Source organism: Bufo gargarizans, chromosome 3 (genome assembly GCF_014858855.1).
Source record: "Bufo gargarizans isolate SCDJY-AF-19 chromosome 3, ASM1485885v1, whole genome shotgun sequence".
NCBI classification, from domain to species: domain Eukaryota; kingdom Metazoa; phylum Chordata; class Amphibia; order Anura; family Bufonidae; genus Bufo; species Bufo gargarizans.
This window is the reverse complement of record NC_058082.1, coordinates 342863140-342890441: the sequence shown is the minus strand read 5'-3', so window position 1 is coordinate 342890441 and position 27302 is coordinate 342863140. Positions and strand designations below refer to the sequence as shown.

Here is a 27302-nt window from a genome sequence, read left to right as displayed (position 1 = left end):
TGGACCATAGACGCAATAGTCGGGAGATGTTCAATGACTAATATGGGAAAGAGTAGTGGGCATGCTCTGTGACCAGTGAGGAGATCAGTGTGCAGGGAAGGGGAGTAGATAAGCTGTGATCTCACCTATCCTATGTTATCTATATATTGGCATTGATGATGTGTGATGACAATGAGATGACTGCTGAGATGTGATCTCTACAGTAGTGTTAGACTTTTATGAGGCTCAGTGATCAGAGTGAAAATTTTAAGATTTCAGGATTACTGAAATAGTGACATAGAAAAAAAATAAAATAAATCTGCAATCTCCAATATGTCTGCCCCCTAAAAGGAAAAGAATAAATCATAAAAATATTCTCACCATTATGTTTCCATTGGCTTCAAAGAGAGAATGCAGAGCGTATTCCATGTTGGTTCCTCCTCCTGGTAGTACGCTGGAACACGACATGCTCAGGAACACCTCCACTGTGGTCAAAACAGAAAGAGCATTACTATAAGGGGGGAGTCATTGGACCGAACCTGAACATCTCATTACCAAGGCTTCTTTTACAGGGGTGGAGTCTCAGTCCCTAACTAGTGCCCATACAGTTCACTGTCGCTCATTTATCTCCTTTGACAAAGGAAATGGGGGCGACCCTTCTCGGCCGGTGATTGGCTGAGCGGACAGTCCAAGCCATTTCCGGTGTAATGAGCCCTGGATGTGTAAGTCTAGAGCAGCAGGGATCGCAGCAGCTTGGGAATAGCATCACAGGAGGATCGGTGAGGTGAGTAATGATTATTTATTTCTGACTCATTCTGCTCCATTTAAAAAATATATATAATTATTCCCATGGAAAACTCTATTCATGTCCTCATAAAAGACGCCAATAGCCAGTAGACTAGCGTTTGCTAGTCGGACATGTTGACATGGGGCAACGGTTGGAAAAGAACACTCCCACTGACCAGGGATGAGGACAAAGAGGGATATGAGGCCTACAGGGTGACTGGTCATGGGAGTGGTGGAAGATAGACGCTGGCCTGAATATGTCCAGTATGAGCAAAGGCCCCGCTGCTGGGACTCCCAGCAATCAGCTGTAATCTCTCAGGGGAACTTGCCAGCAAGTGTCTCATTTCCCTGCAGCATCACCACTGGACAAATTATGTATTACACAGTTCCCACTGAAATCAATGGGCTGTTTATATAATGCTGAGTCCTCCAGGATGAGACACTCTTTGTAGCTGGTCTGAAATATGGGTCTTGAATGAGGAACCGTGTCTATTAACTCTTTATTACCTAACAAAGGATATGCAAATGTGTGTTTTTTTTAAGCAGTCAAGGCTCCTACATAAATAAAGCTTAATCATTAGAATAGCATATACTTTATTTTCTGCGTTTCATTTGTTTGCCATTTTCGTTTGCTGTCAATGAATATTTAGAAGCAGAAACACTGCCCTCATTGCTGACATAGTCAGATGACTTGTTACAGTGTACCAGTCTAGGCAGCCCACTGGGATATAAATGCAGCAGTGCAACTTTCTCTTTCTACTCCAGATATCACCGAAACTAACACCATTGTAACATGCTGCAGTGTGAGAAAGTCTGGAGTAGGGCGGGTCTTCAGTAATGTAGTGAATGTTTCAATTCGCTGTTGGCAAGCAGAGATCTTAAAATTGGTGAGGAAACACAAAGTATATTAGAAAACTATGTAACCCTTTCCATACACGGTGACTTAAGGGCAGGGTGCTGAATCACCTTAAAAAGACCAGTCCTGTACGGAGACTTATTGGCAATGCTCCATGGGAAATTAGGTATCCCCAAAGAAAGAGAGCCATCTCACCAGCGCCACCTATTGGAGTGTATTTCCTATAAGTCAAGATCTGACTTTCTATCAAGCACTGGAATATGACAAAAGTCTTGTTGGAAGATCTTGACTCAGAGAATACACTTCCAATAGGAGGCACTGGCAAGACGGTTCTCTTTCTTGGGAAATACCTCTTTGCTCAAACACCGTGACCAAGTTTTATTGACTGCACCACCTTGTAATACTCAGTCACCACGTACACAATTATGGCAGAGAATGCATGTGTTTTCAATGGAGAGAGAGGGAAGTAAGCAGTTGCCGGACACCTCCATTGGCAGCTTAAATGGGTTGTCCAGTTTCGGAGGTGAACCCGGACATATCCCGATTTTCACCCCGCCAGCCCCCCTGACTTGAGCATCGGAGCAGTTAATATTCCAATGCTCTCCTTTGCCCTGCGCTAAATCACGGAGGGCAAAGACATTTTCTGGAGTTCCTGTGACGTACCGGCTCTCCATAGGACTGCCAGGCGGAGGCTTCCGCCGAGCAGTGAAGCCCGGTGACATTACCGGCACTGATGGGCGGGCTTCAGCGCTGCGCTAGCTAAAGCCCGCCCATCAGAGCCAGCGACAGTCACTGAACACACTGCCGGTCGGAAGCCTCCGCCCGGCAGTGTGTTATTGTAAATAAAATAGCCCTTGCCCTGCGAGATCCAGCGCAGGGCAATGGAGAGCATCGGAGAATTTCCCTAACATCAGGGGGGACTGCCTGGGTGAAATTATGGGAATGTCCGTGATCAGCTCTGAACCCGGACAACCCCTTTAACTCTCTGAGAACAGAAGGAGCAGACATGTTGAAAACCAGCATTCTTCTTTTCCCCTGACATCTACACATTTGGCCAATGCTAGGCGTATTCGTCTGATAATAATCTAATGTGTATGGTCAGCTTACTGCAGGGGCTGCCCCGAGAACGGCGCACACGTCAGCACTCCCAGCCTACCTCTGTGTTGCGATTCTTCACTCTCTAGGTCCGGCCACGGTTTCCACACCAAGGTCGCTTTGTGCGTATCTTTCTCAAGCAATGAGCGGTGCTGAAGATCTGGGATCTTGGCCTGGAATCTTGATCCAATATTGATTTTCCTTTAAATACAATAACGTTTTTCTGAGTCGTTAAGAAACCGATCATCAGACCCGAGCAGCCATCCCATTAATGTTCATATACTTGGGATGGGGGATTTATCATTGCCGTGAGGGAAAAGTCGCAAATTTTGGAACACACTATTGTTGGAGAAGTAGGCGAGATCAGCGGACCATGTGATGAATGCAGTGACGTCACCAAAAGGTCCTTTTCCTCCCAGGTTCTCAAAGAAGAAGAAAGAAGGACAAGCCGGGCTGCGCGAACAAGTGGATGAGGCGAGTTTAATATTTAATTTTTATTTTTTTAACCCCTCCATCCCTAATTTACTTAGCATTCTGTATTAAGAATGCTATTATTTTTTCTTATAACCATGTTATAAGAGAAAATAATAAAGATCGGGTCCCCTTCCCGATAGTCTCCTAGCAACCATGCGTGAAAATCGCACCGCATCCGCACCGCAGCCCAATTCACTTCTATGGGGCCTGCATTGCGTAAAAAACGCACAATATAGAGCATGCTGCGATTTTCACCAATAATGTGTGAAAATCACTGCTCATGTGCACAACCCCATTGGAGTGAATGGGTCCGGATTTAGTGCGGGTGCAATGCGTTCACCTCACGCACTGCACCCGCACGGAATTCTCGCCCGTGTGAAAGGGGCCTTAGGCTTTGTTCACACATCATTGTTTTATGGACGTGTGCTGTCTGTGTTCTCCATGGACAGTACACACACCCATTCATTCACACATCCTTGCTCTACTGCGGTCCGTGGGTCCATGGTTTATCACAGAAGCATGCTCTATTTTGTCAGCGTTTACAGTTCATGCCCACTACAGTCAGTCTATGGGTATGTGCAAAACACATACCCAAAACGGCCGCAATCCGTGTTTTGTCCGTTTCACAATAGGAGAATATTTTTTTTTTTTTTCAGCTGTGCAGTGTCAGTGGAACATGGAAGACACACAGAGAGAAAAAATGGACACATGGCCCAAACACAGATCCTTCAGAGAAATCTTCACAGATAAATCACTAACCATCTTATCACGGATTTCATTATGGACACGGTTGTGTGAATAAGGCCCTAGCTATATGAGAACTTGAATTTTGCAGGACAAGTTGTAGTTTTTTGTTTTTTTAGGAACTATTTTGGGGTACAGAAAGATTTAAAAAAATTGAATTTTATTATTTTATGCGATTTATTTTGATAGCGTTCACTGTGTGGTATAAATAACTTGATTCTGTAGGTCACTCTGATTATGATTTTTCAAAACTTGTATATTGTTTTATATTTTTTCTCTACTATACTGCTGGCTGGAGTTTGTGAGGCATATTTATCTTCATTTTGTTGACATCAGGCTCTCTCTGGGTTGTAGTCAGTGCTGAAGATACCCAGAACATGCTGTGAACTAACTGAGGACATAAAAATGTATAAAATATATCTACTATTTCTTACGGTTCAACATCAACAGTTTGTTCTCCAGGTCCCGGCGTTACTGTAGCAGTGGTCCCATCAATGCAGTCTGAGGAACAAATATTACATAAAGTTGTCACTTATTACTGAGATCCAGTATGTTGTCGACCCTGTCCTACAACATGGAAGTCAATAGATCCACTTAGCCATGGTTTTGCATGGAAACATAATTGACTGCAGGTCAATTTCACCAATAGATTTTTCCTATATTTTAAAAAATCGTATCCATTTTGCTGGTACTGTAATACGATGCGGAAAATCAGCAGTGTATCTGCCATGTGTGAACATACCCTATAAGGGTAAGGTCATACATGCAGTGAATATGTAGGAAAATCCATGTGTTTTACACAAAGATTTAGCTGCGGATTGTGCCATGGATTTAACCCTTGCCACATTGAAGGTAGTGAAAGTGTGTGTGTGTGGGAAATCAAGGACGGAATGAGAATGCTGCCGATTTGGAAACCCACAGCATTGCTTGAATACCTGTATAAAAGTCTAAAGCACAATCCTCAAATCTGCAAAGTCTAAATTTACCCTTAGAGGGACTTTTTGTTAGAAGTGTTCCTCTATGGTAGGTTAATATGGCACCTCCAGCAATCGTGGGAGAACCTGGATGTGTTCATTTTTCCTACAGTGCCACCACAGGTGAAATGAGGCATTACTCAATTCTCATTAAAACCAATGTGTGTCTGCATAATAATTTGGCGTTCTGCGTCCTTCACAGCAATACACTGTTCTTTGCTTGATGAATTCTAAATGGAGGATTCTCTCATATTACTCTAAATCCCATAATAGTGTCATTGAATATATGTCTTCTAAACCAGACAACCCCTTTAAGTACATTCTTAATTGAAGTGTAATACTTACTATATCGGCAGAGCAGCACTCTTGGAGTGGGAGTCAACGGGGTGAGCGGAAGATGAGCATTGTGTGCTGATGTGATGACGCTACTGAAAAGTCCGGATCCTTGGCGCACAGGGCTAAGCATAGGCGGTGGAGTGTAGGTGGGTGGCTCCTGAGTTCTCAGAAGCAAGGCATCCGCAATGAGGTGAGGGGAGCGGAGCTGGCTTTGGTACAATGTTGCCCCAGAATGAGATAGATTTGCACCGAGGAAAGGAGGAGGGATGAACAGAGGTTCAGGTCTGTGGCGATATTTCCGCCTTTCTTGCTGAGGTTTGGTTCCCTGTGCTTTGACCAATTTCGTACTGGGTTCTTGAAGTTTTCTGATCATTTCCTAAATGTAAATGTATAAGAATCACAGGCTTATACTCTGGAACCGTGCATAGCGCATTTTCCATCACAGTAGTCTGAAGAGTGCCATGTGGTTTTCCTGTGATAACCAAGAAGACTAGACAATGACATGGTTTACTTGGTTTATGTACAGAGATAAATAGGCAGAAGCTGCTGGTGGCTCCGATGGGTCCGACTAAGGCCTCATGCACACGACAGTGCAGTTTTTTGCGGTCCACAAAACACGGAAGGCGCCCGTGTCGCCTTCTGCAATTTGCGGAACAGAACGGGCGCCGGCAATATAAATGCCTATTCTTGTCCGCAAAGCGGGGACCCGCACCTGTATCGAGAATGGAGCCCCGCAAGTGAAGGAAGGCGCACTGCGCATGCGCAGCCGCCCTCTATTCATTTTGTATGGGGCCGGCGAAAATAGCCGAGCACTGGCTCGGTTATTTCCGTCGGCCCCATAGAAATGAATGGGAGTGGGGGCCGTGCATGTGCGGTACGTTCCCATTCACTTCTATAGGGAGCCGGCTTGGTGGTGGCCGGACCGGAGTGCTCCAGCCACCACTTTGCGGGGCTCCGTTCTCTATATAGGTGCGGGTCCCAGCGATGGCACCCACACCTAAAACACAATGGGGGCATATCCTAGCGATATGCCCCCATTGTCAATGATAAGACAACCCCTTTAACAGCACTAAAGATGGATTCAGCTTGAGATGTGGCGCTTCAGATGGTTTACTTACTTTACAAACAGGGCATACAAACATAACTCTAATAAAGCCTCAGAGCACCCATTCAGCTAGGAAGCCGCCCATCACTCCCTCCAATGTAAAGGTTTCACCAGGAAACTGTTCTGACTTCTATGGCTATGTTACTTTTACTACTTATATACTCTTCCTCTTACTACACTCTCAATCTTTAAAGTTTTTTAGGAGTTTTTGTATCTACTGTTATTTCCACGTCAAAGGGCCTGAAGTACAACATGTCCAGGGGTGGACTGGTCGTTGACCCTACAAGGAAATGTCCTGGTGGGCCGATGCCTAGCGGCCCACCCAAACTCTACTCATGGCTGCCAGCAGGATACATAATGATCTCATGCTCTCAGTCGTTATTAATGCTAGGATTATCAGGCACTTATGCACTTGGCCAGCAGCCATAGATACCCATCTGTATTCAGGATGGTAGTACAGTTAAATACTGCAGCGTGGGTGGCAGTATTTTTTCGCTGCACTGTGGTATTTGTTCTGTTGGGGCGGTATTTTGTGCTGCACTACGGTATTGCTGGTCCCATCTACTTGTGTTGGCTCACCGTCTGTCAATTTGGACCCGCGTACAGCATTGGGCATCAGAACATCCGTAATAATTTGGACAAATCGCACAGACACAAGGACAAATATCATGAACACACATGGATTAGTTGCTGCTGGAGGCCAAATAGAATTGATTTTATAACTTTCTGCAGAATTTCCAGCAGAAGAATCCAAATTGTATCTTTGTTTCTAGATATTTAGATGATGATTTTAGACCAACCATCAGCAACGTGAGATAAATACGACAAGACATGGAAGCAAAGAAAGACGAGCACTCACAGAAGACGTGCGGGAGCTGTCCGCCTTTGGGGAGGATGTTGGGGAGCAAGTCATCCTGGTTAAGATGGGCATTTCGTCATCGGACATACTGTTCGCTGGCTGATCAGCTCTGCAGCTGAGCTGAGCATTGGCATCAGGTGGCGTAAGCTTTACAGGTACAGACACAGGCATGACGATGGGCGTGAGGTTTTCCGCCTCGCTAGTCTGTGACTTCTGGCCTTCGTCCTGCACAGATAAGTACACACGTTCAACCTCAAACAGCCACAACGCTGACAAGGCACATGCAGAAAACGCTAGCAAGTCTTCAGAGTATGAAAAAAACCCCCAGAAGAATTATAATGTACAGGATGAGGAACCAAAGAACGTGGAGATGGTGTTGGGCTTCTTTCACCCCACAGGAGTCAATAGAACCCCCCTAGTTCTACTGAACAAATATATAGCAAGACCGAGCCCTACAGCACTGTAGGTTTGGTTCAGTAGAACCACGCAGGCCTGGGTGCTACATCCAGGCTATGCACAGTTAAACATGGGTCATGTACATACATCTTGTTACACATCTCTCCAGGGTCTCATGTAGTTCTATTCGTCTGTATGGTTTTTATCTGGGTTTTGAGCTCTACTGCTATTCCGTTGTTCTGAGATGCTCATCAACATTGCTATGTCTACTCCATCAGACCTCTCACTCCCTACCTGGAGATAAAGGGGGTCATTCACAAGGACCATTGTTTTACCCCGGTCTGATTCCTCCCTGTGCTGACAAAAAATGCCCATCATTTATAAACGAAGCTTTCGCTTTGTCATAAATTAGGCTACTTTCACATTCAGTTTTTGCTGGATCCGGCAGGGTTCAGCAAAAACGCTTCCGTTACTGATAATACAACCATCTGCATCCGTTATGAACGGATCCGGTTGTATGATCTTTAACGTAGCCAAGACGGATCCGTCATGAACTCCATTTAAAGTCAGTGGAGGACGGATCCGTTTTCTATTGTGTCCCCATTGACTTGCATTGTGGTCATGACGGATCCGTTTTGCTCCGCATCCCAGGACGGAAAAGAAACGGGAACATTCTGCGGTTTGCTCTCCGGTATGAGAACGGAACGGAATACATTTTGCAGCATTGCATTCTGTTCAGTTCAGTTTTGTCCCCATTGACAATAAATGACGGATCTCAATATTAAAAAATATTAACGCTAGTGTGAAAGTAACCTTAGGTGCACCTTCAGCAGACTGTGCTCCTGATGTAAAAACTACTTCACCCTCTGACTGGAGTAGTTTTTCGCCAACATTTAGGCCTGTTTCCGAATGTAAATATTATTAAGTTTTTGGAGATTGATCTTGGTTTCCATCATGTCCCACCACTCCCAAGAATTCGTATTGCATAGGGAATGCAAGCAGTTACTAAAACAGACAAGAGAGGTCCTCTACTATCACTTGTGCAACAGTAACGCCATCCTTCTGCAGAAAGGTGCAGAACACATCTGAATGAGGAGAGTTCATGCCAAACTGCCTTTGTATCTGCTATTTTTATGTCCCAGATGAGTGGAGACAAGAGACTGATCACATTTCTATTGACTGGTTAGGCAGGGTACTGGCTCTTCTTAAAGAGACCCACTGTGTATGGAGACTTAGTGGCAATGCTTCATGGGAAAATAATATGCAAATAGATAGCTCCCAGGGATAGAGAACCATCCCACTAGAGCCACCTTTGGAAGTGGCAAACTATGAGTCAAAGTCTGTTTTTTTAACAAGCCTTGGAACATGACAAGGGAAAATAGCTAAGTCAAATATCCATCCGCTATCAGCTGTTTTAGGGGTGCTTGCCCCTCATCGGTACGGAGCAAGATTCTGGCTACCATGCCTTGGATGCAACTTAGGTAGGGTAATGATTCTATGGTTCTTCATAACGAGACCAGCAGTGTATGGAGAATTAGTGGCAGTGATCCATGTTATGGAGACTTATTGGCTGGTCTCTTCAAGGACAGCAAGTACCCTGCCTAAGCTGTCTCCAAGGCGTCGCACCCAGCCAGACAGAATCCTGCTCCGTACTGATGAGAGGCAAGCACCCCAAAAGAGCTGTTTGCAGATGGACAATTGGCTTGGATATTTTCTCTTGTCACGTCCGAAGGCTTGTTAAAAATTCAGAGTCTGACTCATAGGGAGACACTTCCACAAGGTGGCGCTGACGAGATGGCTCTCTTTCCCTGGGAGATACCTTTGTGCATACTATTCACCGGTTAAAAAGGTTTTGCAAAAAAAATAAAGTTTCTATGCTGAAAGGAAATGGTATTAAATAAGGAGCGTCGGGGGTCCTGGCACTGATCTGGGTCATCGCCATGCACGCTCTACAACACCTATTTATTTCATTGGCAAATGATCATGCATGCACAACCCTTGTCTACCCTAAAACTAACAGGCGTCACCCCCCACCTATGAGCGTTATATATTTATCGCTGCAGAGATCGATCGTCGGCTTCAAATATTCTATGAAGAACAGGATAGAAACTTGAATCTTTTTCTTCATTGCAACATTTAGAGCACGGACTGGCTATACAGGAATAGCAAGATACCTTACTGGATGCTTCTGAGCAGAGCTATGTATTTGCAAACAGTAAGCAAAGCACAGGACAAGCAAGCACCAAAAGTAACTCGTCTCATCTCACCTAATGCCAGGGGGTGCAGTTACAAAGTAATACGAGTGAGCTGTCCGATCCACCAGCACTACAGGCGGTAGAAGTAAAGACCACATAGACAACATAGCTGTACCTGTTTGGGGACTGTTCGCACCCCACCATGTGACCTCAAGTGTCCGTTCAGGGCTGGAAGGCTCTTGAATTCCTTGAAGCATACTGAGCACTGTGAGCCGGCTTTTCGACTCGTCCAGGAATAACTTGCTGGTTTATGTTCCAAAGTGATAAGAACAAAAATGTTTAATGTTTACATGGCTGCTTGCATTTTACAACGTATGCAAAAACGGCACTTGAAATCTGGTTATTCCTAACTACAATACTGCTGTTCCTACATGCACTATTATAGATGAGCCTTGTCATACAGTAGCATCTGAGCCCTGGTGTTTCTGAGGGGGCCCAAAGCGCCTTATCCACACAAGACACCAATATTATAGCATTTATGTTGTTTGCTATGTGCGGTCATAGAGCAACCACACATTGAGTGCTCGTGCGTCTGAATTTACCTGTTGTCTGGAGAGACAGTCCCGACTTTCCCATCCGACACATGCTACAAGAAAGTAAAAAACATTCTTACATGTTTATGGCATAATAGTGCAAAATGCAACAATGTATTAAAGGGGTTATCCCATGATTAATGTAAAAATAAAAATCGGACATCATATAGTACATGACAACCTCTTTCTAACAAAGCCAGAACCAGCCCTGTACCTCACATGGATCCAGAGATCTCCCCATTCATTGCTCTGCTAGATTTATATTAAAGCTGGCAACTTAGGGGGCATGTCCTATATACGGCAGCTGAAGGATGGAACTGAGCATGTACTTCCATCTCAGTGAGCAGGACAGAGAAATTAGAAAAAAAGCAAACAGCAGGTGGCGCTGTACAGATAGATTTCAGTGAATAACTCAGTGGCTATAATAATTTTTTAATTACATGCAATTACAAAAGTATTCCGATCTAGGTGCTGGTTTTAAAATGTAGGAATATTTTTTTCATGGGACAACCCCTTTAAAAGTAATAAATCCTCATTTTGCAATTCACATGTGACTGTTTCTACCGGACAAGCCCACCGCCGTCAGTGAGAACTGTGCTATACTTTAATTAGGTACCTGATCCTCCATGCCCGCCAGACCCCAATGACTATTATGGGAAACGGAGAGTCAAAAATTTCTGCACGCAAAGTTTTTGATCCGGCTGAATGCCAGCATTTTTGCTGGGGAGCGAATGGATCCCCGTCGGTTCCCATTATAGTCAATGTGATCTGGTGGGCACACAGCACTATCCGGCTATGCCGGATCCAGAGAATTCCAGCAGGTTGTTCTCTGGCGGGACAGCCTGCCAGATTGCTGTGCCAGATCTATGAAAGTAGCCTAAGACTTGGAATAAATTTAGAACTATTACACATCGAGGGTTACACCCTTATGGCGAAATCCGAAGCTTCCAAAATTGTTCCGTGTGTAGATTAATGGTGTGGTTTAAATCCTTTGCCCAAATTAAAGATGAATTTGGTCTACAGCAAACCTCATTTTACCAGTTCTTACAATTATGACACACCTTGAGTAGAGATGGCCCTGCTACATTTACTTCTAAGGCCTCATGTACAGGAACGTATATGCTCTCTGTGTCCGTTCTGTTTTTTTTGTTTTTTTTAAAGAACCAGCCAGCTGTTCCGTTCCTCAAAAAAAAAAACAGATTGCAAGCGGACGTCATCCGTATTTTCTGCGGATCTGTGCGTTTCTGCAGACCGCAAAGTACATGGTCGTGTGCATGAGACCTTATGCTGTGATGTAACAGGTTTTGGAAGATGGCACCGAGGGGTTTCTCTCTCTTGTGTAGACACTAATGCTGGGTTTACACAGCTAGGTGTTCAGCCGAATATCGGGAGCGAACGTTGCTATGAACCCTCGTTCCCGATAATCTGCCTGTCAAAAGGGGCAACCGAAATGCTCGGTCATCGGGTGAAACAATCATTAATACAGACACCTAAATTATCATTTCTGGGCAGCTGATTGTGTTGGCTAAAAAGCGATCTGCTGCCCAGAAACAATGCAGCTGTATGAGGAGGAGCGATTGAAGGAACCATCGCTCGTCCTCATACAGTGGAGGTGATTGCTGCATGTAAATGCAGCACTTCACCTCCACTGAACCAGCAGCCAATTGTCGGCAAGGAACATTTCTTTCCCAATAATTGGCTGCGGATCGGAGCGTGTAAATGCAGCAGCACTCTCTGATTCACTCCAGCCTTCCTTATGCATCAAATTGGGATTCAGAGAGATCCCTCCTGCCCTTGATGTGAATTTGCTCCAGCTAAATCTTCTACATATAGTTTGGGAATGTATGTGATTGGGGGACTTATTGGATAGACGTTTTGGGAGTTGTTCAAAATGTATTTGGCATATCTATCCCATTGGATCCTACGATATGTATAGTAGGTATTTTGAGGGATTTAGTGACATGACTACCTTGGGTATTCAGAGGATCTTATCCTAGGTACAGAAGCTAATCGCCCGCTATTGGATTTAACCTAACCTTTCCACCAACTGCGAATTCATTAATCGAATGAACACTTTCATTCAATTCGAAAGGAGAATCTATTTGAAAAGGAAGTGAATTTATAAATTTGAGGCCCTATGGAATAGATGCCCCGGGTTTACCTAAGTTTTACTGGTTATGAGATGTAGACCACCATAAAAGTATTGTTTTCTTTATTCCCCTATGCAGGATGCTATTTCTATGAAGATGTTACACAGTGGAGTCCTATTTTTATGACCAGCAGCTAATATCCAGAGTACTGTGCAGCATAGACAGCAGCTAGAGGGGCTGGGAGTGACTAAATAAGGTCCTGGTAGGTTGTCGAAGGTCTGGAGCCATGTTGACTGCAGTGCATCCACAGTTGCTGAAGGGGGTGTGGGATCCATAGAGTGAAAATGACGATCGAGGTGGTCCCACAGATACTCAATTGGGTATAAGTCTGGGGAATTAGGGGCCAGGGCGGTACTTGGAAGTCTTGGTCATGCTCTTCCAACCAATGTTGGACATTTCTAGTCGTGTGACGTGTATTGTCTTGCTGAATGATCCGATCCGCCCCAGGGAAGAAAATCAGCATTTATGGGTATATGTGATCTGCAAGAACAGATTCATACCCAAATCGGTGAAGTGTGCCTTCCACATGGATGAGTGGCCCAGAGAATGCCAAGAAAGCATCCCCAAACCATAACGCTGCCAGAACCAGCTTGTGTTCTCCAGCAATGGCTGCAGGGTGTTTGTTCTCCGATGTTTCTCGTCTGACACATCCATCCATTTGAACAAGCAGAGAATGTGACTCATTGGGGAAGACAACCCTTTGCCAATCAGCGGAGGTCCAATTGCGATACTGCTGTGTAAATTGTAGCTTTTCTGCCAATGCAACTTGTTTAGCAGAGGTGCAGTGACCGTCCATTGGCTTTGGAGCCCTATAGGCGATAGGGTTCACTGAACCGTTCTGTTAGACACACGTCTGGTAGCATCGTGGTTTATTTTGAAGGTGAGCCACCCTCACACACCTTCATAGCTGATGTTGACCTCTCGACATCAATGGCACGAGGTGCTTCCACAGTTTCCACGTTGCTTATTCACAATGGAGCCATTTTTCCACTCACCATACACTTTCACCACAGCAGCACGAGAACAGTTCACAAACTACTAAGTTGTAGAAATACCGCCACCCTTGCCCCAAAAGCCAACAATCATCCCTTTTTGCAACTCTGATAAGTCGCTCTTTTTACCCATGACTGCAATGGGGGATGTGTGTGCAGACAGCCTATCACACACCTTACATACCCACCAAGTCGTCATGCTGCTGACGTCGGAAGTAGAAAGTAGTCATAAAAATGTGACTCAACTGTGTATATTCAGTTTGTCAATGTATCGGTTATAGAAATAAATGATATTTATTACTTATATGTATATACTGCCTGGTTATGTCATTATGTCTTATTATGCTGGAAGTGTATTATTTATACCTTGATTACATTGGATTGCGTATACATGCTTTGGTCTTCAGACCACGTATCCGACTGATTTCTGAAGACATTAAACAAAACTGTCTCTCCGTGTGGAGAGAGCTTCCATGATTTCTCCATATATATCTGATTAAAAAAAATACTTTACTTCTCCTGTGGAGGCACTGCAGGAAAGAGGAAGACTTGTTGCCAGGTTTCCCTGCAGATTACAGCTCAGGCAAATGGAGACTGGTGGGAGAACGTTTCAAGACTGGTGTTTCTTACGCCAGTCTCGATAGCAAACTCTGCTGATGGACGATGCGTTAGAATTATTAAGAGGTAATAATTTGTCGAGAGTCATGATGCTAGCTAGGGAGCTGGTGTAGATTTCTGGTTTGAGGTGCACCAGTTTTCTGGCACACATTTTGTTAAATTAGTTGGACTGCGGATATCCCACAAACCCGCTGCCTCCTCCGGTAAAAGTGTAGAGAGGAAGTTGCAACTTTTGATCCAAAAAATTGTGCCTTTCGTACACCAGAAAACTGGCATACACAGAGATGATACATTCCCTCCTATATGTTCAGCTTACCTTTACGAGAATGTCCTAAAAAAAGGGACTGTCCAAAGCAGACAGCCCCTATAATTAGAGGATATCATAATATAAATTGTGTAGCTTAATGCATTCCTCATGTAACAACAGTTCTGGAGCATCTATTCTTATGGCTCTATGTTGTGCCAGTCCTTTATTATTTCTACTAGAAGTTATGAATAAAATCGCTAGCAGTCTGCAGTAAGGGTACAAAGGGGCGGTAACCAGCTGGGGGGTGTACTGCTGCCATTTTTAGACTGTGCAGGTACACCCCCCCAACTGGTTACCTCCCCTTTGTACCCTTACTGCAGACTGCTAGCAATTCATACATAACTTCTAGTAGAAATAATAAAGGAATGATACAACATAGAGCAATAAGAAGAGATGCTCCATAATTGCTACTACATGGGGAATGCATGAAGTTATTAAAACTGGCATGTCAGAAGTAGTGAAAGGTCATCTTTAAAGGGGTTCTGCAGTTTGTTTTAACTAATGATCTATCCTCTGGATAGATCATCAGCATCTAATCGGCGGGGGTCAGACACCCCCTGATCAGCTGTTTGAGAAAGCAGTGGCGCCGCGGCCTTCTCACTGTTTCCCTCAGGCCCAGGGCAGTCACGACTAGTATCAACTGGTCTGGGCGGGGCTAAGCTCCATTTAAGCGGAGCGCCGCTTCCTTCTCAAACAGCTGATTGGCGGGGGTCCCGGGTGTCGGACCTCCGCCGATCAGATGCTGATGATCTATCTAGAGGATAGATCATCAGTTAAAACAAACTGCAAAACCCCTTTAAAGAGAGTCTGTCACCACATTTTAGCATGTTAGACCGTTAAAATAGGGTTATGTGATCCACCCAGAACATAAAAACGGTACCTTTGTTGTAGAAAACGGACTTTTCTTTTTGCCGAAAATGAACTTATAAGATTATGTTCTGAGCCCTCTCAAGTGCCCAGGGCGGTCTCTCAATCCTCGGAGCCCCAGGCAGGCACCTCCTAAACGGCTCATAACCCCGCCCTCCGTGCGCCTCTGCCCGCCCGTTTACAACCCCCCCTGTCCTTTTCCACTGCGGCTGTGCGGTCCAAATCGTAGCGGGCGCATGCGCAATGCGATGCCCGCTCCTGGCAGGGCATCGCAATACCTACTGCGCATGCGCCCGCTACGATTTGGACCGCACAGCAGCAGTGGAAAAGGACAGGGGAGGGGAGTAAACGGGCGGGCAGAGGCGCACGGAGGGCGGGGTTATGAGCCGTTTAGGAGGTGCTGCCTTGGGCTCCGAGGATTGAGAGACCGCCCTGGGCACTTGAGAGGGCTCAGAACATAATCTTATAAGTTCATTTTCGGCAAAAAGAAAAGTCCGTTTTCTACAACAAAGGTACCGTTTTTATGTTCTGGGTGGATCACATAACCCTATTTTAAAGGTCTAACATGCTAAAGTGTGGTGACAGACTCCCTTTAAGTAATATATAAATGAACAACATTCACATCATCTAATGCTGAAGTATAGGGGGAAATAATGGCTGGTTTGCAATCAAAACGATAACTAGGAAGACAGTAATCTAGTAATGAGATTGTACTGTTAAGAGATCGGTACCCTACCTGGGGCCATCCCGGGCTTGGAGAATGACGTGCTCCTTGATTACTTAGCAAGTAGGAGTTATCCTGCGTTAAAGCATGTCGTTGAGGGGCACCATCCGCTATTATTCCCATACTGTCCTGGCTGTAGTCATTTAGGTTGTCTGTATTTGATAGCCCCACAGATCTCCTCATAAGAACCGGAGGTTGAACTTCATTTTTATATGGCTTTTGAGCACTGTTATCCTGATGAAGGGTCAGTTGCGGGGCTACACGATGTTTATACGAATTTCTGACTGGTTGTGCGTTCTGAAACATGTACTGCGGCACTGCACCTAGCTGAATCAGATGCATGTCGTGGGACTGATTTTGGGCATACTGCTCGGCTTTGGAATTGCTGTACGGTGGTTGCTGATGTTGAAGCTGCACATGATGGTGATGGGATTGCAGTACGTTGTGATGCATTTCTTGCCCTGCTGACTGCACTTGGTAGTACTCAGACAGCTGACCAGAGAACGGACCCTGCTGCTGTATTCCCTGGTGTAAGAGTCGATGCTGTTCTGGCTGTTGATGCTGCACATAATACCGGGTCTGTTGCAAGCCCTGTCCGTGTTGTGCTAGAACCTGATTTGACTGCCCCTGCTGCCCATACTGCTGCATTGAAGGCTCGGGCGGCATCTGAGTGGCATGCGGGAAGTAATCATAGTAAAATGACTGTGATTGCTGCACGGGCTGTAGAGGAGGCTTCTGCTGTTGGTTGGATAGGCTTGGATGCATCTGCTGAGAGACCTGAGGATACCTATCCATAGTGGTAGCTTGCTGCTCGCCCATTGGTTTGACTGACAGCAGCTGCCTGAGAGCACTGTCACAGTCCGCCAGCGACTGTTCAGGTAAACCCTGAGCCATGGCATGGATTCTTAAGTTCTGCCTAGCAAACACCTGCGTGAAAGAATCCAACTTATGTAATGCTCTGCTGGTCATTTTCGGATGATTATCCAGTTCGGGATAGTAAGACATCTGGTAGGCGCCAGATGTGGGATCGTTTTGTACCTGTGAATTCCATTGTAAGCTTTGGTCATAGCAATTAATATTATTGCCTCCCTGAGTGTGGTTACCTACATTCGACCAATGTAAAGTTCTAGATGCATCGACCTGTCCGGTATTTTTAGCTCCAGGATTTAATGTGATCTCTCTGGAATCTTGGGACAAGTGAGGAGAGGATGAAGAGGACTCGGAGGCGTTCAAGTCCAGAGAGTCGTAACTGTGGTTGAGCAGCTGGCTGTTTGCCTGATGCTGCATTTGTTGATAGTACAAACTATCGCTACTGTTGGAGACGAGCTGTGTCTTGTACATCTGCTGGTCTTCCATAGTGACTGGCGTAACCAGATCTGGTTGGAGCAGTGCCCATGTAGGATAATGTCCCTGAGAGATGAGAAGAAATAAAGTGTGCAGTTAAGCATTGAGCGTGCCCATTTATTTGGAAGAAGCTTTTCTTCTAGTTATAACGGCTTAAGCTCTCCGAAGGAAAAGGCTTAGATTCTTCAGAAGGAGACCATAGGGGACAAGGCAACAATTCTGTAGAAGAGCCATCCATCTGCAAAAAAACAAGAACATTTGTTCATTATTTTACTATAAATCAGCAGATACATCCTTGGTACAAGGTGGCAATCATTTCTAAAAACTGAAGTATTAATACTTACAGCAAGGTCACCAACCTCTGAGACAGAGCTTTTACTTTGAATGGCTAAAGATTTGTCCAGTTACCAAGGTCAAACCAGGGTTCCTTGAGGAAATTACTCTCGGGGCCTAACCCCCAAAGCATATTATGTTTTGATTCAAAGAAACAGACCCTAATGACAATTTATTGTCTCCAAAAGTATTTTTTTTTCTGGACCTTAGGGGCCCACTATGGGGCCCACAAGAGGATCCTGTGGTACTCTGGTGGGCCAGTCTAACGCTGCCAGTTACCCTAGCCAAAATTCTGAGTTGATAGAAGGGGTTCCACTATTCGCGTGTGGAGAGCGGTTACAAAGCCCCTCTCACTCTGGAGGACATATCCGGTATTACTTTACACAGACAACCCCCCGATGTAAATGGGCACTGTTTAATACCTACCTTCCCCTGTTGTGCTGACACTGCAGAGTAATTAAAAGACTTACGGCAAGGTTACCCCACAGATTACAGCTGGTCGCTGGGGGCCTCTGCAGGGGGACACTTTGGGATGTATTGGTTGTCAAAGTAGGAATTGTATAAGCAGAGAACTAATTAAAAGTTACCCAGCAGATTTAAGGTTTAAGCTAGTTTTTGTATTGGTCTAGTGCATCTAATACAAGCAACTCTGCAAATAGTCCTAATGAAGTATTTCCTATCAATTGTGCCTTTAGATTCTGTTATGTGTCTCCATGGTAACAGACTACAATCAAGGACTGTGTAGTCTGATCCTGCAGTCATACTCTGCAGTCCCCTTCTTCACATGGTATGTTGGCAAGAAGTAGGTGACACATGGATGACGATATTGCAAAAGATACATTTGTAGCTGAATAAATGGACTACACAGTGTTTTCTAATGTTTTCAATCACTGTGAACTTGCATAGCACCGTGGTACTTAAGTGGTACCTGTCACCAGTGACCTCACAATCACGCTGTTTGCATAGACACATAGCTGTAGTTCATAATGATTAAAACCTCATTTTTCTTTTGTTGATCCGAGACTCTGTTCCCAAGTTAAATACTTTTTCTAAACATGCAAATTAGGCCTTTGGTGCAATGAGGGCATCACCATTGCTCTTGTCGCACCCAAACTCCACTCTTTTCTGTAGACAGCTCCAACCAGTGGCAAAGCAGCCAGGAAGGGACTGACCACAGAAAGCAGTGGAGCTTGCGTGCCACATAATACACTCTCATTGCACCAAAGGCCTAATCTGCATATTAAGAAAAAGTATTATAACTTGGGAACAGAGTTTCAGATCAACAATAGAGAAACAGCATTTTAATCCGGTAAACCACAGCTATGTGTCTATGCAATCAGTTTGATAGGGAGTTCGCTGGTGACAGATTCCCTTTAAGTCCAAGGTCATCCCCATGTTTTGGCAGGTTCATACTGAATACAGCAGAGCTTGCTAAGTGGGTGGATGTCCATGTGACTGCAGGATCAGACTACACAGTAGTTGTCTGTAGTCTGTTACTATGGAACTATATAACTAGTTCTGTATAGAAACTTAGACAAAAACATATTTTTAATATTTGCTTAATTTTAAGGTGTACAGGAGCATTAAAATCTGTGAGAATTATCTTTAGTATTTCAAGGATGTCCACAAACATTAAATATGTCACTTGCATCTCAACAATTTTCATGTAATCTGCCGACAGTATAGGCTTAGCATACCTTCACTCAGGTGAAAATGAAAAGTCAAACAAGCAGACTATTCTGCTTCGCTATCTCTCTGTAGCACACCCACAGAAGCAGCACCATGATGGACATTATACAGCAGTGTTGAGCGGTGTAGCTGTGAATCCTGCACTGGAGTGCAGGCAAAAGTGCACTTACTAGAAGCAGAAGCAGTGTCTGTGTCTGTCTCTCTCCTCTCATCTCTATAGACTCCTATGGGAAGCTGCAACCCTTTCACTCAGGGAAGCTGATAATCTGTCTCTTATCTGCCTCACTGAGAATGGATTTTAACCAATAATTGACAGGAGGGGGGACTGGTGGTAGAGGAGCTTGAGAACTGGAGAAAAGGGCATTTCAGGAGGCCCCTATCTGTTAGGGCGTCTACCTTGATCTATATGAAGTATTTGTGAGGAAATGGCTTAAGGGGCAGTTTCAAGATGTGAGAAAGGCAAAAGTGGGATGTTGCACTAAGCAATTGTACAATACAAACGGTACCTGGATGATGTAAAACTGATGAATGAGTTTTGCAACCGGTAAAAAACTTGCTCTTAAACCAAAGTCTATATACCAACTTGTTAAGTCAAAAGTAATATCGGCATCAAATATCATACATACATGCAGTCATTCCAGTTTTTAGCTTTATATCAGGAAGTATTTCATTAAACACACAAACCTCGCACATGATGTGAGTGTAACACGCAGCGTACCTTCTCTCTGTCGGTAACCGTCCACTTCCTGTCGTCACACAGAATGTAATGAGATGAACTGTTCAAGCGCTTTTCTAAACAGAAGTTACAGTCTGGATCATATTTCAGATCTTCCTCCCTTTCACACAAATGGTATGTAATGCATAAGATCTAAAAGGTGACAAAATAGAACAAATCGTTAATTAGGGAACAGAAAAAAAGAAAATTTGCAATTGATTTCAGTAAAAAATAAAAATAATAATTCTGTTCTACATGATTTTTCTGTACAAGAGCTCACGGCAAATACCTTTTTTACTTCTTATTGGAATTTTCTACCTATTATGCCCAAGGTGGATTAAATATTTTAAATTCTTCGAGATCTTACAGGGGAAATCAGGTTATATAAAGTTACCCCCTATCCACAGCAGTCCTACCAGTGGGACCCCCACCGATCACCAAAAAATGGGGCCTACCCTGTGTGGCCCCCCCCCTGAAATGAACAGAGTGGCTGGTCGGACATGTGTGTTGCTGCTTCATTCATTTTTATGAGAGTTCCCAGCGGTAGGACCCCCATGTAACTAATAGTTATCACCTGGGATACCTTTACATAACCATAATACCCCTTTAACATTAAAAACAGAATTCGAAGGTCAGTAAATATATTTTTTCTTTTGGTTTAAAAATGGGTAATGACCCTTTGCTGCCAACCTCAAGTAGTTCCAATGCCGGATCTCTGCTGTGTATCCAGTCTAGCAACTGTACATCCTGCTCCCAGATCCAGCGATGACCTTGTCTCTCTGGTGCAGTCCTCTGGACCTAGCTATGGCTCTTCTACGCTACTCGATCTTCTGCCTAGCAGATTGTGGCCCGTGCATATTCTGCCCATTGTTCCCTGTGATCTTGAATTCAACCTCATCCTGAACCTCAGCTTAGTTCTTAGATTTCACTCCTGCCTGACCCTCTAGACTGTTCAGGTGCCACCTAGAGTTGAACTCCTGGCTCTCCCCATCGTCTCTGCTCCTCACTATGATCCTCTCTTGTCCTCAGGCTTGATGCATCCTGTGACGCTCTCCTGTTGACAACTCTTTGCCCCATTCTTGACTACTCTACTTTTCCCATCTGTGCTATCGCACTAATTCTCCTCATCGATAACTTTTTGGAGGAGACTCAACTAGGGGTGGGCGATATAAACGATGTAATCGTCATAAATTCAGGCAAAAATATAGATTTTAGCTATATCGCGATAGATGACCACTGAGCGGTAGTGAATTGAAGAAGCTTCTCACTCACCGCTCCGTGGCCTCCCGACTGCACCGCTCTGTACTGGCCAGGGCCTAGCGTGCACACATCATTAGCGTGCTGGCTAACGCTGTGTGTAAAGTCAGGTCCCTCCCAGTGCATGCTGGGAAGAAGACGCGGTCCGTCTTCTGCGGACTCCACCAGCCAGCCGCACACACTGCAGGAAAGGTAAGTATATTAGCAGAGGCTCGAATTTACTGGGGGTGGGGTGGGAGAGTGGATGGCTATGGCATGGGGCTGATGGCACTGGCTGGGGGACATGGTGATGGTGGCAATGGCATGGGGCTGATGGTGCTGGCTGTGGGACATGGATGAGATGGCAATGGCATAGGGCTGATTGGCCTGGATGGGGGACATGGATGAGATGGCAATGGCATGGGGCTGATTGGCCTGGATGGGGGACATGGATGATGATGATGGCTATGGCATGGGGCTGATGGTGCTGGCTGTGGGACATGGATGATATGGCAATGGCATGGGGCTGATTGGCCTGGATGGGGGACATGGATGATGATGATGATGACTATAGCATGGGGCTGAAGGCGCTGGCTGGCGGACACTTCATCTTTACATTGTTTGGAAAAAGATCTGTTACACAGTACACATCTTAAAAATGTATTGAACAGTTTTGTAATTTGTAAACATACAGAAGAAAATAATATATTGCGGTATATCGTTATATCGCACATGATTCAAATTATTTTGCGATATAGATTTTAGGCCATATTGCCCAGCCCTAGACTCAAACAATCAATGGCCAGAGACGTGACCGACCTCACCATACTATATGGGGGCGAATTACTATGTGGGGGCAGAGTGCGGGAAAATTACTATATGGTGTAAGTGTGGGGGACATTGCTATTGGGGAGACACTGTAGGAGAGATTCTATAACAGGGACATATTATGGGACATTATTTTTGGGGACACTATTCAGGCATTATTACCTGGAGCACAATATAGGGTGTTATTATTACTGGGGGCACTCTAGGGGACATTATAACTGCTGTGGACACTAAAGGGACATTAGGGGTAATTTATCAAACTGGTGTAAAGTAGAACTGGCTTAGTTGCCCATAGCAACCAATCATATTACACCTTTCATTTTTGACAGCTTGTATAAAAGGTGGAATCTGATTGGTCACTACGGGCAACTAAGCCAGTTCTACTTAACACCAGTTTGATAAATGATCCCAATTATGTCTACTGGGGTCACTATTTTTTCAGCCGTATAGTACCTGGGACATTGGGCAGCACAGTGTTGGGAGTGGCAGCAGGATGGGGAGGTTGATGGGAAAATTGAGAAATCGAACGTGTAAAAAAAAAAAACTCTGTAGAGACGTTATGCGGCTGAAAGAATTAGTTTTGGCGGTCTGGGTCAAACGGAGGAGAAGAAGAAAGAGAAAATTTGACCGCAGAGGTCACCGGATGCAAGAGGTATGTGGTGCTGTATTCTGCTATACGTAGTGCTCGCTCACTACTGTGACCTGCGTCTCATCATCTCCTCCAAATCTTTTTTTATTACAATAATATGTATTTTAGATTTGGCGACTAAAAATTTAATTTGGCTCCTACATTTTTCAGTTTAGAAGCCAATGGCTCCTGGGTATTATTTTTAGTGTGGAGCACGGTCTAAGGTGAAACAATACCAGAGAAGCAGGAGGAGCACGCTGCAGCAGCTTCTCTTCTTCAGCGTGTGTGGGATCATATGCTGTGAGAGGGGAGGTAGAGCAGCATGGCAGAGACATCTTCTTCTTCATTTTTTAATTGATTTTTAAAATGTCAATGGAGTAAGCTGTCAATGGAGTAAGTATGATTTATTTTTATTTTTTATGTGCGTGTGAGATGACGGGTACTCGGAGACTGATCCATACTGTAATCTTGGTCCCCTCAGCAATATTAAAGATATTTTACAATTTTAAAAGGAGTCCGTCATCTCTCTACAGCACTATTAACAACAGTAATACATGAGTAGTCCTGGGATGGCTAATTAATATCTTGATCCCCCTTCCCCATTGTAATACATTAAGAAGACTCATGAACTCTGACCCTTTGCTGTTGGCCCCGCCCATTTCCTCATCTGCTACTGTAGCTTTCAAAACAATTCTAATGTAACATCTACTAGTGCGATTACATCAGTAGTCATGGTAACGATGGCGCCATAAGACCTACCACTTTTCCGCTAGTGATTACATTTAATGTGTTATGGGCTAAAAGCATTTTAAAAGTCAGTTTTTGCTAAAAAATAAAAAAAATTAACCATTTGGCTTCTGCAGCCTGTATGTATTACAATATATAGCAAGCTGCATTTACAGTTAATTCTGTTGGAGGATCTCATTCTGCAGCTCCTCTCTCTGTGCTCCTGAACGTTCATAAAGCTGACATGCCTTTTGATTTAAAGGGGTTGTCCAGGATTAGAGAATTAAAACATGAAAAGCTTTCTTCCAAGAACAGCATCACCCCTGTCCATGGGTTGTGTCTGGTATTGCAGCTCAATGGGGCAGTGCTACAATTTCAAACACAACCTATGGACAGGGGTAGTGCAGTTTTTGGAAAAAAGCAGCCATGTTTTTCTATGCCTGGACCTGTAACCAATCCCGACATGTCTGTTTCTGTAACTACTTGCACTTCCCATGTAATAATTCTGAAGCATCTATTCTTATAGCTCTAGGTTGTGCCATTCCTTTATTATTCCTTCTAGCAGTTATAAATGAATTACTGGCAGTGTACAATGAAGGTACAGATGGGGAGGGGGGGGTCCCTTTACAGTCTGAAACTATCCAATCAGTGCAGGGACACAACCTTGACTGGTAACACCCAACTGGACCTTCATGGCAAACTGCTAGCAATTCGATTATAACTCCTAGCAGGAATAATAAAGAAATGGCACACTATCGAATCATAAGAATAGATGCTCCAGAATTGGCAATACATGGGAAATACAAGGAATTACTAAAACAAACATGGTCAGGAGCGGTGACAGGTCGTCGTCCTCTTTAAAGGGGTTATCCAAAAGCCACCCACAATGCCCGAGCCCCACATACAGAGAATACTCACCTGGTTCCCGACAGTGACCTGCCCCCTTTCCTCACATGCGGCACGAGGGGAGCAGGTTGGGACGCGGCCTGCTATTGGCTGCACCCCCCGTCGATGGATGTTGTGATCTGCATGCCAGGGAGATGCAGAGACGGCTGTGGAAGTATCTGGGAGGACACAGGCGTCGGGACCAGGTAACTATTTTCTGTATGAGGGGCCCGGGCATTGTGGGTGGGTTTTCCAGGTTTGGATAACCCCTTTAAATGTATTTCATTTGGTTATAAAGAAGTAATTTACATTTTCAATTAGGAGGGCATAGAGAGGGGCAGCCGTGTGAGCCGTCAGAGCTCTGAATGGTATCCAGCGGCTGGTACTGTAGTGTAAAACAGAAAGGCTGCAGAAGGCAGACTGTCCAACATTTGACTTAGAAAAAAATTCTGATCCAAAGCTGTCCATGGCCTTTAAGGTTATATTAAGATATAAAACCTTGAGTAACCCCATGCAAATTATTTCTTCAGATTGTTAACCCAGGAAGCTCTTAACCGCAGAATGTGTCAATCATACCGACCATTATAAAGAACAGAAGGAAGCAAAATAGAGGATACTATGAACAGACATGGGGACAGATTTACTAAACCTGTATAGTCTTCAGCCAGTGTATACCAGACAGATGTATGACAGCGGCTGATGCTGGGTGATAAATCTGCTGCACCTTTACACTGTCTCGCCTAACTTTACACCACCCATCGTGTCAGAAGGCTTCCTTTACGCCAAGCACTGCTACAGTACATCCTAAACCATCAAATTTTCCCCTTGGCTACTTCCCTTTCCTCCTAAATTATAGAAGTCGGACACAGTGGGTGAGCCCAGGTGTGACTTTTTTTTTTTAATTACAATTTATTTTGAATTAAAATTTCTTCCGCTTAGGCTAGTTTCACACTAGCTCTAAATGAACTGGTAGAGGAAAAAAATAAAAAAAATTAACTGGTAGAGGAACAGCCTGCCAGAGTTAATTGCATCTGGCATAGCCAGAAGGGGTCGGGGCTCCGCCAGGCACCATTGACTTATGATGGGACTTGGCCTGTTTCTGGCATTAGGGTCGAGATTCCTCCAGACAAATAAAGGGGGGTCATTTTTGATGGGAAGTATGCCACTTTGTGATGTATTTTTGTTGCAGATTTGTTCGCAAAGAGGGTTTGCGGTCCAATCTGCAACTTTTCCCCACTCACTCCACTTTTCTGAGGTAGCGGGAAAAGGGGACGTGGGCGGGGAAGAGGGCCTGCCATCCTATTTTCTACGCCAGTTTATTGTGTGGAAAATTGTGTTAAACTACTTCAGCAAGGGATCTGGCGTAGTTTAACCCATTTTGAGAGGCCTGTGTATAAATAGCCGGTCTTAAAAAATGACCCCAAAGGTTGTTTTCTGTCTGAATACAGGCACTAATGCCAGAAACAGGCCGCATCCCCATCGGGTCCCATAATAGTCAAAGAATTCCCGTGGGGAAAGGTAGTATCCGACAATGCCAGATACAATAAACTCCAGAAGGCTGTTCCTCTACCGGATCATATTAATTCATCTGAGATCTGGGTCATTGAACTGTGCATGGGAGTGATAGACGCACACATAATCAGAAACTGGGTAGGGCAGGGGAGACCATTTTTAAGTTTTGCTATGAGGCCTTACAAGATCTGTCTGATGAGTCAAAAAAGATCTAAATGTGGTGCAAAGCATGTATGCCATTATTACTGTATCGATGGGGCACTCTGTTTGGCACTATATTTCTGGGGCTACCTACAGTTATAGGGTGCCTAAGCTAAAACTGGAGGAAAAGCAGAATGAGGCTACTCTAAAACTGTACTCTAAAACTTAACCTTTAAAAAATATACATAAAGTGTCAAAATAACAAAAGTTATGTTGAATCATCCCAAAAAAAGAATCTGAGAAATTTCATGCAAAGCAAATAGCAAAACACAAAGAGGGGTCACATATCGAGGGGAGACATATCGAATTAACCATCATATTAGTTTGTGGAGATTACTGCACAAAAAAAATTATAATAATGCAACACTATGCTGTACTTATCAAACAAACGGTACGAGTAACGAGTAGACCACTTTCACAGAGTCAGGGATTTGGTCAGTGATTTCTATCAGCGATTGCGAGCCAAAACCAGGAATAGAGGCTACACGTATAATGGAAATATTTTTCACCTGTTCTGTGTTTCTGACTCGCGCTTGGTTTTTGGCTCACAATCAATGATGGAAATCAAACACTGACCAAACACTGTGTGAAAACAACCTTACTGTGGACTCGCCACCCCTAGTCAGAAGCTCAGTTGAAGCATGGAGAGCCGCCTCCTCTTCAAACAGCTGATCGTCTGGGGTGCCGGGTGTCGAACACCCACAGATCAGATATTGATGATCTATCTTAAGGATAGGTCATCAATATAATACCACCTGCACAACCCCTATAACCAGCTTCATCAGTGGGCAACAAAGCTAGGACTAAATCCATCAGTAAATGTGCATGGTCAAGTGTAAAATGACTAGTGGCGTGCACCAATTGGATCTGACTAACGGGGGAATTTGCAGGGGCATCAAAATAAGCACTTTGTGTAAAGAGAGTGGACACATGCTGGAAAATCAAGGAGCCAAAGACATCTGAGTGGCAAACTCTACAGAGACGAAACAAGGTTAGTAGAAGTCTTCATGTTGGTTTGGGTCAGATGGAGAGGAGAAGGTAAAGGGAATGACTCCAATTACAGAAGACGTCATATCTACGTCAAAATCTTTCCTACTAGTTTATCTAAAAATTGTCAACCGTCTAGCTTTAGGACAATCCCATATTGTAACCCTA

At 44.3% G+C, this 27302-nt stretch overlaps 1 protein-coding gene across 1 annotated transcript in view; it reads right to left on the bottom strand.

Annotated features, from left to right (window-relative positions):
- Positions 1–27302, bottom strand: part of TRERF1 (transcriptional regulating factor 1) — a 133140-nt gene that overhangs the window by 29576 nt on the left and 76262 nt on the right. The window contains exons 3-11 of the mRNA XM_044287589.1: positions 20135–20284; positions 16063–17632; positions 10402–10445; positions 9975–10083; positions 7209–7433; positions 5254–5620; positions 4369–4435; positions 2778–2917; positions 361–464 (exon numbers count right to left, since the gene is read on the bottom strand). Of these exons, the coding sequence (XP_044143524.1) occupies positions 361–464; positions 2778–2917; positions 4369–4435; positions 5254–5620; positions 7209–7433; positions 9975–10083; positions 10402–10445; positions 16063–17406 (2400 nt within the window). The 5' untranslated portion in view covers positions 17407–17632; positions 20135–20284. The remainder of the gene's footprint in view (positions 1–360; positions 465–2777; positions 2918–4368; positions 4436–5253; positions 5621–7208; positions 7434–9974; positions 10084–10401; positions 10446–16062; positions 17633–20134; positions 20285–27302) is intronic.